At 43.7% G+C, this 13,660-nt stretch overlaps 1 protein-coding gene across 4 annotated transcripts in view; it reads left to right on the forward strand.

Moving 5' to 3' along the window:
- Window positions 1-13,660, forward strand: part of RYR2 (ryanodine receptor 2) — a 757,628-nt gene that overhangs the window by 616,431 nt on the left and 127,537 nt on the right. For all 4 annotated transcript variants that reach the window (XM_060243352.1, XM_060243324.1, XM_060243334.1 and 1 more), the window contains one exon: window positions 3,496-3,630. In XM_060243352.1, the coding sequence (XP_060099335.1) occupies window positions 3,496-3,630 (135 nt within the window). The remainder of the gene's footprint in view (window positions 1-3,495; window positions 3,631-13,660) is intronic.

Genomic DNA, 13,660 nt, shown 5'->3' on the forward strand with positions numbered 1-13,660 from the left:
AGAGGAAAGACAAAAGCTGATTCCGCACTCACCTTGCTCTGGGGCAGGCTTCTGTTTCTGTGCGGAGCAAGCTGGTGATTTTGCACCAGTTGCTTCACGCCGCCATTTTGTGTGGGGCAAACCCACAATTTGCCATGCCACAGTGTAAACCTGTTTTTTTAGGTTTACACTGCAGTGCAGCAAATTGTAGGTTTGCCCCATGCAAAATGGCGTCATGGAGCAACTGGTGCAAAATCGCCAGCTTGCTCCACAAAGAAATGGAAGCCTGCCCCAGAGCAAGGTGAGTGCGGAATCAGCCAAAATGGGTAAGAGAGAGGAAAGAGAAGGAAAAGTTAGTCCAAGTGGTGTTAGAGAGCTAGAACCTGGAGACATGTTTGGATCCACCCTGCCATGGAAGATTCATGGTCAACTGTGACCCTGCCTTGGTTTCCTACAAATTGATTGCTTTTTCTCTAACACCCTGGAAATATTCCCTGTTCCCCATAGGAAACAGTGGACACATAAATCAGCATATCTGAATGAAACCCATGAAAATAAACTCAAACCATCATAAGGATACCTCACCAAATTCCACATCCAAGTTTTACCATCTTTTTTTTAAAAAAAATGCAGGCCCCTATTTGGCTCTAAGGTTGCCAGGTCCAACTCAGGAAATACCTGGGGACTTTGGGAGTGGAGCCAGGAGACTTTAGGGGTGGACCGTGCTCTTTTGAAATGCCTTCCCTCTATTGGAAATAATGGAGGATGGGGGCACCTTTTTTGGGTCTCATAGAATTGGACCCCCTGATCTAATCTTTTTGAAACTAGAGATGTTTTTTTGAGGAGAGACACCAGATGTGATGCTGAAAATATGGTAACTCTTCCTCAAAAAACAGCCTCCCCAGAGCCCCACAGATTGATACGTATACACTATGGGGACCAGTCTCCATAGGGTATAGCTGAGTGCCCAGCGGACATTCAACCCCACCTTCTGATAATTGTGAATCAGGGGGGAGGGCCTCCAAACTAGGGGATCCCCTGCCCCCACTGGGGATAGGCAACCCTATATGGCTCCCCATTTTCTGTGTTGCATGTGGACACTGGTTATACCTGAATATATATACATGTTTATGGGAGGTGCACATATATGCATGCGGAGTATGGCTCATGTATGTATGAGTTCACTTGATAAATGGGGGTTGTGTGTATGCATGTCCATTCATGTGATATATAAACCTAGGATTGTACTTTTTAGGTGCAGCATTTAATAAGCTCACCTATACCAGGGACCAGAATTTGGTAGTAGCACTTCACTATGGGAATGGGGAGATCTCCAGAAATGAAAATAGAATCAGGTTGAAAGTAGAATCAGAGTCTAATTTTTTAAAAAATATATAGGTCAAGGAAAGCAGGAGGTACTTGGAGAGCTGCAGGCTCTCACTCTCTCACACGCACAGAGAGAAAAAACCTAGCCCTAAATAACCTAACACTTAAGCAATAAACGCATACAATGGTGAGGGAAGGAAACAATATAAGTCTGTCCTGATGTGATGAAGCAGTCCTGGGAGTCCTTGGTAAAAGGAGAGAAACGAGAAATCAGGATAAAGACAGGGAGCCATTTGCGACTTGGGAGCCATTTGTGGCGCTTTCATATGACTTGGGAGCCATTTGTGACTCTTTCATACATATTGCCCTATTGGCCAGCTTGGAGAAGGCATTTCTCTCTTTAAATCACCTTTCCAAGCCTTTCTTTCCACCTCTCCCTCCCCCATCTATTTGTCTTCCTTCCCTCTCTCCATTAGCAGAAGTGAAAGAACAGTTAGCTGACATTCAGCTAAAGATTATAAATTGAAGCTAGGCTCACTGATTTGGATACAGGATGCTTGAATCCATGAGTGAAAACATGTGAACTTTTCCAGTTGTCCACAATCTAGCACTTTCCTCCCTATATATCATAGAGCCTAGATATTGGTTGCTCAAGGTCTTGCAAAAGGAGTAATGTGAGTTGGAATATTGTTAGTTGTACTTAGTGCAAATCTCTACTTTCTTTTTCTTAAGTTTCTTTTTAAGAGCTCTAGCTGAAGCAGAAATTTTGTACTGGATACCACCCTTAGCTGGGTGCTCTGTTGCAACTGGTATGATGGGTGGGGTTGTGAGGAAGCCACCAGTTTATGCTAGTAAGTATCACTTATGATCCCTTGCCTCCTTGACTGGGCATCTTTAGATTTACTGGCCAGACTCAAGGGCCTTGGTCAGCTGCCCTAGACCCAAGAGAGACACTAGCTTTAATCCTGCTTATACCTGCTGTGTGGGTATTCTCCCATTATAAGTCAATTCTCTCCTTAGGTTTGCTGAGACTTTTAACTAGGGGCAGCTTAGCCTTGTAAGGCCAACTAATCAACCAGGCAAGGCCTGCATGGGAGGTGGTGTGCAGTGCACCTTGGGTCAGGATTGCCAACTGTGGGAAGTGAAAATCCTGGCGATTTGATGGCAGAGCCCAGGAGGGTGGTATTTGGGTAGGAAGCTCAGGAGGGATATAATGCCATAGAGTCCACCCTTCAAAGCTGCAGTTTTCTTCAGGGAAACTTATCTCTATAGTTTGCAGATCAATTGTAATTGTGGGAGATCTCCAGGCCCCACCTGGAGATTGACAACCCTAGTGGAGGCTGGCTCAGTTGTCCCTAGTGGGCTTGGGGCAGCTACTGATATATTTGTTTCCTCCTGGTGCAGGAGCTAAAACCAGTTGTTTTTGTATTTTGCCATGCCTTGCACTAACAGAAGAAAATTATTTATTTTTGAAAATTATATCCTGTCTCTCCCACAGTAAATGTGTCTTGAGACAGCTAACAACAACATAGCATAACAAGATTTAAATGTTAAATACCATATAACAACTAACATAATTTAAGACGAATATAAATAAATGAAGGTAAAATTAATATAAAATTCTAAAAATCATTGTATAGAGTAGTTTCCTTAGAGTAATTCTCATCCACCCCTGAAATTATTTATTTATACACATTTCTACTATGGGAAGAGCACTTATGCCAATAGAACACAACTTTGGGTTTAACTCTGTGTTTTTAGTGGATGCTGGTTTGCTTCTGATCAGTTTGAATTTAAGTGCATTTAAGACTACAGCAAATAAACAGCAAGTTACAAGCTCAGACTTTGATGTAGCTATTTCCTCATACTGTTGCTTTTAAATGAATTGTGCTAATAGCAGATATGTGTGTTCCATGATAAAAAAAAATGGAAAGGGAATCAGATGTATTGTTGTAGAATGAGTAGGCAGTGAAATTTCTGTGGGCTAAATCTTGCTGTGTCATGTCTCATTCATAGGCTAGTTAGCCTGGTGAGAAAGATGGAGTCAGAGTTTTATGGGCTAGAGCCTGGGTGGGCGATACTGATCATTGCCTAGTTTTGTGTTGCTGTATGGTTGACAAAGCTTCTAGCAGTTTGATTCTTAAATTCTAATGCTTCACATATTTTTTGTAATATCTATTGTACCTGCAGCTGGAAGATCCCGCCATTAGGTGGCAGATGGCTCTTTACAAAGATTTACCGAACAGGACTGATGTTACTTCAGATCCAGAGAAAACAGTGGAAAGGGTTCTGGATATAGCCAATGTACTTTTTCATCTGGAGCAGGTGAGGTATAGTTTCAATATTTTAAAAATTTTTAATGTATTATCACATTCACCTACTCACCTAAAGAATTAATATTTTAATTGTAAAAGAAGTTTTAAAATACAGTTCTAAGATTACTAAAAAAATTATTTTCTATTATTTTACAGAAGATCTGGAAAATTGAAAATTCCCTCTTCCTCCTTATAGTCAATTTTCTCTTTTCCTCTCTTAACAAAATAATGTATTAGGGAACATTTAGATTGTTAACGTTATACCAAGTGAGCAATCACATAGTAGGACTGACCATTCAGTGGGAAGAAAGTGAAAATGTCTGGGCATATACCTACAAAGAGAGCTACTGAAGCAATTAAATATCATATCATTGTATCATGAGACTGCTTTTTGTAGAAATTGTAGAAACTTTGAAGGTCCAGATTCTGATTACAAACTACAGGACAATCTTTCTATAGCATCTATCGTTAAAAAATCATCACCGAACATATTCAGTTGATCAATGTAAAAACCAAAGCAATTATATGTAGAACATATAATTCTGGGGAGGGGAGGGGTGGGCTCCCCTCTTGGGTATCCTGCCCCCCCCAGGGAAAGTGTATGCACAATACATAGCCTCTCCTTCCCGGTGTAGTGAACGCCGCGTGGTCACTGTCCGGCTATGCCTGGCAGATGGTCACTGCAATGGCCTCTCCTGCATTACTGCATCCGTGGCAACACCTTCCCGCTGGTCCCCCCCATTTCTCACAGAGTTTGCCACGTCATGGTGCGACCGAATGTCCGGCGGTATAACCGGATGGGCAGGCTGGGCTCACCAACCTTGCCAGCCAAGAGAAGGAAAACTCTAACATCAAACCCGGGCAGATAGAGCTCGTTAATGTAACACCTACCACCTGGAGGACTCGCTGCCGGCGTCCCGGCTTACTGGGCCATGGCAGATGACCCCAAGGTGAAAGGGTGGAGCCAGTACCGCGCACACTGTGCTTCACCTAAAAATACCTCTGCGCAGGCCTGAAGGGCATATCCACATCCACAACCCACAACACACCAAGTCCTGCAGCGATGGGCAAGGGGCGAAATGGCAGGTGGAAGATGCCACTGGAAGCCGCAGTCCCGATCCTGCATGTAGGCGGTTCAGGGTATTGGTCGCCTGATGCTGACCCGGAGACAAAAGCATCTTTCGGCAGCACCCTGAACGACCAAGCAGCCTTATCTAGGGACAGCACTGCTTGCTCCACATGGAGAGGGGCCTAGAAAAGGTGGCCTAAACAAAGCTCGTCTCCCCCACCCCAGTTGGCTAGCCGCGGTCAACGGGCATCCTTACTTGCGGTCAAAAAATAACAACAAAGAAAAGGCATGCACCTGCCTCACAAAGTGTGCAAAGACTTAAGCTTGCATGTTGGAACATCAGAACCATGCTTGACACAGTAGACAGTGGTCGCCCTGAACGACGCTCTGCTCTAGTTGCCCACGAACTTCTCAGGTTGAATATCGACATAGCAGCTCTCAGTGAGGTCCGTTTCCCTGAGGAAACGGACCTCACTGAGGTCTTCAAGAACACGGTGCTGGCTATACCCTCTACTGGTCGGGTAAGTCAAAAGCTGAGAGCTGCCTTTCTGGCGTTGGCTTCATGGTCAGGAACTCCATTGCCTCCAAACTCGAAAACCTGCCAACAGGTCACTCAGATCGCATCATGTCCATGCGCCTCCCACTTCAAAACAAGCAGCATGCAACACTCTTCAGTGTGTATGCCCCAACCCTTCAAGCAGATCCTGCAGAAAAGAACAAGTTCTATGCTGATCTATGCAACCTCATATGGAAGACCCCTACAGAGGACAAGGTGATCATCCTTGGCGACTTCAATGCCAGAGTAGGTAAAGACTTGGAAGCCTGGAATGGAGTACTTGGCAAACACGGCATTGGCAACTGCAATGATAACGGGCGCCTCCTGCTAAAATTCTGCACGGAGCACCAGCTCACCATCACCAACACTATCTTTCAGCAGAAGAACAGTCTGAAGACAACCTGGATGCACCCAAGGTCCAAGCACTGGCACCTTATCGACTACATTCTGGTGCGCCAGAGAGACCTTCGAGATGTCTTACACACCCGAGTAATGCCCAGTGCAGAATGTCATACGGATCATCGTCTTGTACGCCACAATCTCTGTCTTCACTTTAAACCCACACCCAGGAGAGGAGGTATCCCTCGGAGGAAGCTTCAGGTTGGCAGCCTTCAGTCAGCCGAAGTTAAAGCTGCCTTCCAGGCAAAACTCCAGTCAAGAATTGAGGACCCCAATTGCCCCGCAAACCCTTCTCCAGAAGCACTCTGGGAACACCTAAAAACGACCATCCTGTTGATCTCTGAAGAAGTCCTTGGGTTCTCCACAAGGAAAAACAAGGACTGGTTTGACGAGAACAATCAAGAGATCCAAGAATTACTAGCGAAAAAGAGATCTGCCTACCAAGCACATCTTGCTCAGCCCTCCTGTCCCGGGAAAAAAGCAATCTTTCACGCTGCGTGTAGCAACCTCCAGCGCAAGCTTCGAGTCATTCAGAACGAGTGGTGGACCAAGCTTGCAGAGAGAACCCAGCTGTGTGCAGACACTGGTGATTTAAGAGGGTTCTACGAAGCCCTGAAGGCAGTATATGGCCCATCATATCAGGCTCAGAGTCCCTTGCGTAGTGCAGATGGCCAAGTGCTCCTCACAGACAAGGCATCCATACTGAACCGGTGGTCGGAGTATTTTCAGGCTCTCTTCAGTGCCAACCGTGTAGTTCAAGATTCAGCAATCCACCTCACCCCACTTCAACCAGTGAAAACAGTTGGGTGAGATCCCCACCCTAGAATAGACTGTTAAAGCCATCAAGCAACTGAAAAGTGGCAAGGCAGTGGGAGTTGATGGAATCCCACCAGAGATCTGGAAGCATGGGGGCACAGTACTACATAGCACACTTCACAAAGTACTTGTCACCTGCTGGGAACAAGGCAAACTACCACAGGACTTTCGCGATGCAATCATCATTACTCTACACAAGAACAAAGGAGAAAAGTCAGACTGCTCCAACTACCGGGGGATAACCCTGCTCTCCATCGCAGGCAAAATCCTTGCTAGAATACTCCTGAACAGACTGGTGCCCACCATTGCGGAAGAACTCCTCCCAAAGAGCCAGTGCGGCTTCAGAGCTAACAGGAGCACCACCGACATGGTATTTGTTCTCAGGCAGCTCCAAGAGAAATGCAGGGAACAGAACAAGGGTCTATATGTGACTTTTGTCGACCTTACCAAAGCTTTCGATACCATTAGCAGGAAAGGCCTGTGGCAAATCTTGGAACGTTTAGGATGTCCCCCAAGGTTCCTCAGCATGATCATCCAGCTACATGAAGACCAGCGAGGCCAAGTCAGACACTGCAACGACCTCTCGGAGCCCTTCCCAATAGGCACAGGTGTAAAGCAAGGCTGTGTTCTCGCGCCAACTCTCTTTACGATCTTCTTTAGCATGATGCTTCAAAGAGCCGCAGTAGATCTAGATGATGACGATGGTGTCTACAACTGCTATCGCACTGATGGCAGCCTGTTCAACCTGAGGCGACTAAAGGCTCACTCCAAGACAATGGAAAAACTCATCCGAGAGCTACTATTTGCTGATGATGCTGCACTCGTCTCCCACTCGGTATCAGCTCTGCAGCATATGACGTCCTGCTTTGCAGAGGCTGCCAAGCTATTCGGCCTAGAAGTTAGTCTGAAGAAGACAGAAGTTCTCCACCAGCCTGCACCCCAGGAAGATTATCACCCTCCCTGCATCACTGTGGGTGAATCAGTTCTGAAGACAGTCCAGCAGTTCAGCTACCTGGGGTGCATCATCTCCTCAGATGCCAGGATCGACAAGGAGATTGACAACAGGCTGGCAAAGGCAAATCGTGCATTTGGCCAACTGCACAAAAGAGTGTGGAGCAACAAGCATCTGAAAAAAGGCACAAAGATCAATGTTTACAAAGCGGTTGTGATGACAACCCTCATCTACGGCTCCGAATCGTGGGTTTTATACCGTCATCACCTGCGACTCCTTGAGCGCTTTCATCAGCGCTGCCTTCGCACCATCCTCAACATCCACTGGAGTGACTTTGTGACCAACACTGAAGTCCTCAAGAGGGCGGAGGTTACAAGCATCGAAGCACTGCTGTTGAAGACGCAGCTGCGCTGGGCAGGGCATATTTCTAGGATGGAAAACCACCGACTTCCCAAGATTGCTCTGTATGGCGAACTTTCCACCGGCCATCGAAATAGAGGGGCACCAAAGAAGAGGTACAAGGACTCCTTGAAGAAATCCCTTGGCACCTGTCGCATCAACCATCACCAGTGGTCTGACCTAGCCTCAGATCGCAAAGCATGGAGGCACACCATCCACCAGGCTGTCTCTTCCTTTGAGAACGCATGCATAGCTGGTCTTGAGGACAAAAGGAGATTGAGGAAGAATCGCACTGCTACAGCACCAACCCCAAATCAGACTTTTCCCTGCAGCCACTGTGGCCGGATCTGCCTGTCCCGCATTGGTCTTGTCAGCCACCAGTGAGCCTGCAGCAAACATGGACTACTGCACCCTTCTTAAATCTTCGTTCGTGAAGTCAAGCCGAGAGAGAGAGAGAGAGATATGTAGAACAAATATTCAAACTGTCAGTTCTTGAGCCCAGAAAGAATGACTATGATTACTAAGAACCAGTATTACAGGAACAACTTATATCAGACTAACCTTATCTCTTTTTTTTTTTTTGAAAAGTCTACTACCTTGCTGGATCAGGGGAATGCTGTAGACATATATCTAGATTTCAGTAAGGCTTTTGATAAGTTTCACATATTGTTCTTCTTGACAAGTTGGTAAAATGTGGTTTGGATCCTGTTACCATAAGGTGAATATGTAACTGGTTGATAGATCACTCCCAAAGTGCTTATTAATAATTCCTCATCATCTTGGAGAGGAGTGACAAGTGGAGTGCCTCAAGGATCTGCCCTGGAACCTGTTTTGTTCAATTTCTTTATAAATGATTTGGATGAAGGAATAGAGGGAATGCTTATTAAATTTGCGGATGGTACTAAATTGGGAGGGATAGCAAATACGGATGATACTAAATTGGGAGGGAAAACTAAAACTGATACCTCACTAACAGTTGATCCACCCCCGGACTTCTGCTTTCCCCGGCTTAAGTGATTAATTCCCCATCATTTGCTGCATGGACACATTTTGACTCACAGCTCACTTCAATTTCCCTTGTGGCTTCCTGAACTTGGTTTTGAGAGATCTGGAAGCTGCGAGGGAAATTGAAGGAAACAATGGGTAAAAATGTGCCTGTGCAGCAACTGGTGGGGAATCGATCACTTAAGCAGGGGAAAGCAGAAGCTCTGGGGAGATGAGCAACTGCTAGTGAGGAATTGGTAAGAGTCAGGATACAGAATGATCTTGACAGGCTGGGAAACTGGGCTAGAACAAATACAATGAATTTAACACAGATAAATGCAGAGTTTTTTGTAGAAAAAGCCTAGCAGGAACTCATTTGCTTATTAGGCCACACCCCCTGACATCACCATTGTTTTACGTAAAGCATTTTTGTGGGAAAAGCCCAGTAAGAACTCATTTGCATAACAAGCCATGCCCCCTGACACCAAGCCAGCCAAAACTGCGTTCCTGTGTGGCTCAAGATTTGTGAATCAATGAACTTCTGAGGGTACAAAGGAAAGGAAAGTTATATTGGAAGTAAGTTATATCGGAAGGATAGGGAGGGAAGGGTTGGAGGTGGAGTGGCTCTGTAGGTCATTGAGGGTATACAGTCCAGTAAGACTGAGGTCAGAAAATTAGATTCCCTTCTAGAAATGTTTTGGGTTGAAATAGAGGGCCCAAAAGGAAATTTGAATAGAGGTTGAAATAGAGGGCCCAAAAGGAAATTTAACTATGGGAGTTTGTCATCGCCCACCAAATCAAAAGATAGAGGACGATTATAATATGATGGAAGGCTTAAAGATAGCGGCTAAACATAAAAACTGTGTCGTAATAGGTGATTTTAACTACCTGCAGATTGATTGGGTTAATATGTGTTCTGGTCGAGAGAAAGAGATTGAGTTTCTAGATGCTCTCAATGACTGTGGTATGGAGCAGATGGTCACAGAACCTACCAGGGGTGGGGTCATCCTGGATTTGGTCCTAAGTAATGCCCAAGACTTGGTGAGAGATGTAAAAGTGATCGCACCGCTTGGAAGCAGTGACCATAACGTTATTGATTTTATAATTTATATAAATAGAGAGTTGCCCCAAAAGACCAGCACAACCACGTTTAACTTTAAAAGGGGTAAATTCTCTGAGATGAGGAGGCATGTGAAGAGGAAACTGAAAGGAAAGGTAAATACAGTCAAAACCCTTGGGGAAGCTTGGAGGCTATTTAAAACTACAATCCTAGAATCTCAGATAAAATATATATCACAAGTTAGGAAAGGCACAAACAGGTATAAGAAAAGGCCTGCATGGTTAACAAACAAAGTAATGGAAGCTGTAAAAGGTAAGAAGGACTCCTTTAAGCGGTGGAAAGCTAGTCCAAGTGAGATTAATAAAAGGGAACACAGGCTGTGGCAAATCAAATGTGATTGTGATCAGGCAGGCAAAAAGGGATTATGGGGAGCATATTGCAAAAAACATAAAGACCAACAGTAAAATTTTCTTCAAATATATTAGAAGCAGGAAACCAGCCAGGGAGGCAGTGGGGCCCTTGGATGACCAAGGGGTAAAAGGATTACTGAAGGAGGATAGGGAAATGGCTGAGAAGCTGGATGCATTTTTTTTACCTCCATCTTCACTTCAAGTGTTTGCCTGTTCCAGAACCACTTAATTCTTAAATGTTCTTAAATATTGTGTTAAGTTCAAGCTTGCCATTACCTTTTATGTTTGAATATCATCTAACTCAGTGATCCCCAGCATAGTAAAGAGTCCAATAGTACAGTTAAGACTAACAGATTTTCTTGTAGCGTAAGCTTTCAAGAAACACAGGTGTCTTGTTAGCCTTAAAGGTTCTACTGGACTCTTGGAGCCACAGTGTGTGCGTGTGTGTATACATATATACATACATATATATATATATATAATTTTTTGGGCCACTGTGTGACAGAGAGTGTTTGACTGGATGGGCCATTGGCCTGATCCAACATGGCTTCTCTTATGTTCTTATGAAAAGAAAAGATGGGGGAGACTTGTCTTAGCAGCAGTTTGTGCAAAACAGATTTGGGGGTCTTAATAGACCATACATTGAACATGAGTCAGCCATATGATGCATTAGTTGAAAAGGCAAATATGATTTTGGGTTGTATCAACAGAAGTGTAGTGTCCAGATTAAGCGAAATGATAGTATCACTTTTCTCTGCTTTGGTTAGACCTTACCTAGAGTAATGTGTTCAGTTTTGGGCACCACAATTTAAGGATATAGACAAGCTGGAACATGTCCAGAGGAGGGAAACAAAGATGGTTGGGGATCTGGAGACCAAGTCCTATGAGAAAAGGTTGAAGGAGCTGGTTATGTCTAATCTGGAGAGGAGATTACAGAGAGGTGATGTTATAATTGAAGGGTTAGGGTTGGTGCAGAGTTGTTTTCTGTTGCCCCAGAAGGTCAGACCTGAACTAAGGGGTTGAATTTAAATCAAAATAATTTTGGCTAAAGATTAGGAAGAACTTCCAGATAGTTAGATGGGCTCCTCAGTGGAACAGGCTTCCACAGGAAGTGGTGGACTCTCCTTCTTTGGAGGTTTTTAAGCAGAGGCTAGATGGCCATCTGACAGCAATGCTGATTCTGTAAATTAAGCAGATCATGAGAAGGAGGGCAGGAAGAGTTGCATCAGTGCCAAAGTTTGGGGGGGGGTTGCCATCTTCTGGGCATGTAGCAGAGGTAACTGGGAGTGTGTGGGGAGGTATTTATGAATTTCCTGTATTTTGCAGGGGGCTGGACTAGATTGCCCTGGAGGTTCCTTCCAGCACTATGATTCACTGATTCTAAGGTGTATATTTATTGCTCCTGATCACAGTTTTGACATAGTCCTAATATGTTACCCAGTCATGCAACAAATGGTTGCATTCATCCATTTATTGCAAATTATTGTTAAAATAATTTTAGGTCAGTGGTCTGACCTAGCCTCAGATCGCAAAGCATGGAGACACACCATCCACCAGGCTGTCTCTTCCTTTGAGAACGCACGCATAGCTGGTCTTGAGGACAAAAGGAGATTGAGGAAGAATCGCACTGCTACAGCACCAACCGTAAATCAGACTTTTCCCTGCAGCCACTGTGGCCGGACCTGCCTGTCCCGCATTGATCTTGTCAGCCACCAGCGAGCCTGCAGCAGACGTGGACTATTGCACCCTTCTTAAATCTTCGTTCACGAAGCCAAGCCGAGAGAGAGAGAGATTGTTAAAATAATTAGTTGTTAGCATACTGTTTTTCCGAATATATATTTTTGCTACGTTCAGTGTTTGCCCAAGAGTATGCAGAAATATCAAACAAAATTTTAAATAGCAGTGACATTTGAAATTGTCAAGGTGATGGAGCAAGTTTGGGGTACAGAAGTGGTATAGCAATGTGTTCCACAATATCTTCCACCATTCTATTCCATGTTATAAATCTAAATCAGTCAAACAAGAAAGCTGCTTTTTAATAGGTACATTTTCTCAGGCCTCAGGTATCCAGTAGGGGTGTGCATTTGGCATAAACCAAGCTGAAAAAATACCCCAAAAATATATTATTGGTATTTTCAAGGTTTTTAAAACTGATTACTAATTGGGGCTCAGTTTTGGCTATCTGAAATGCCCAAGCGCCCCAAATCCCAAAAATATTTGTTATTTTTGGGGTCACTGGATAGCCAAATTTAAAGGGCATTTAAAGGGATCACAGTCCTTTTAAATGCCTTCCAGATGAACTCACTGCTTGGATAAGGCATTTAAAGGAACTGTGTAAGCTCTATAAATGAATGAATGAATTAATGAATGTCTTCTGAGTTCGGCTATAGCCTGCAAAAGGCATTTAAAGGGACCAAGTTCCCTTCAAATGCCTTTCCCCCCTCCATTATAAATAATAGATGGGGGCACCTTCTTCTGGGGTGCATAGAATTGGACTCTCTGGTGCAATCTGTTTTAAACTTGGGGGTTTGGGTGGAAAGGCTCCATCCGTTATTCTGTGAATTTGGTGCCTCTGCCTCAAAAAACAGCACTCCCAGAGCTCCAGAGACCTCTGAATTGATTCTCCATTATATATAGTATAATGAAACAAACAAAAAACCCCAGCTTTCCCAAATATTTATCAAATTTAAATACCATACCGGTATTGGGATTTGGGAATATTGAAAAATACCTACACTTTCCAGGTTCAATATAGCTGAACCGCTAAAATACCACATTTTTGCATACCCAATTGTCTGAGTTATGGTCTTTCTGATTTAATTTATGTGTATTATATTTATGGGATAGTTTAAATTTGATATGTTTAATTTTGATATGCCATATTTATTGTTATTGTAATGTTTTTGATGTTGTAAGCTGCCCTGAGCCTGCTTTGTGGGATAAGATAGGGTATAAATTGCAAATTAAATTAAATTAAATTAAAATTTCATCCACTAACTAAACCATTATGATCAGTAGATGGAATTGTTATGGTCATATTTCAGAGGGTTTGCCTTCAGTGTTTCCATTGGCATGAATGTCTCATGTTGTGTCATAGTACCAATATCATCAATTAAATGAATTGAATGATATCACCAGGTCTTTTTCTTTGTAGAAGGAATTCCTTTGCATATTAGGCTACACCCCCCTGATGTAGCCAATCCTCCAAGACCTTTTACAGTAAAGCCCAGTAAGATCTTACAAAAAAATGCTTAGGTATCACCCACCATGATAGTCCCACCATAATAGTCTCTCCACCATCAGTATTATTTCTTGTTAAATACCTCCTTCAAATGTATTTTACCAGTGTTCAGTTAATTATTGTAATAAGATTGTGTTTTGTTTAATAGAAGCTG

The sequence above is a fragment of the Heteronotia binoei genome, chromosome 1 (genome assembly GCF_032191835.1).
Source record: "Heteronotia binoei isolate CCM8104 ecotype False Entrance Well chromosome 1, APGP_CSIRO_Hbin_v1, whole genome shotgun sequence".
NCBI lineage: Eukaryota > Metazoa > Chordata > Lepidosauria > Squamata > Gekkonidae > Heteronotia > Heteronotia binoei.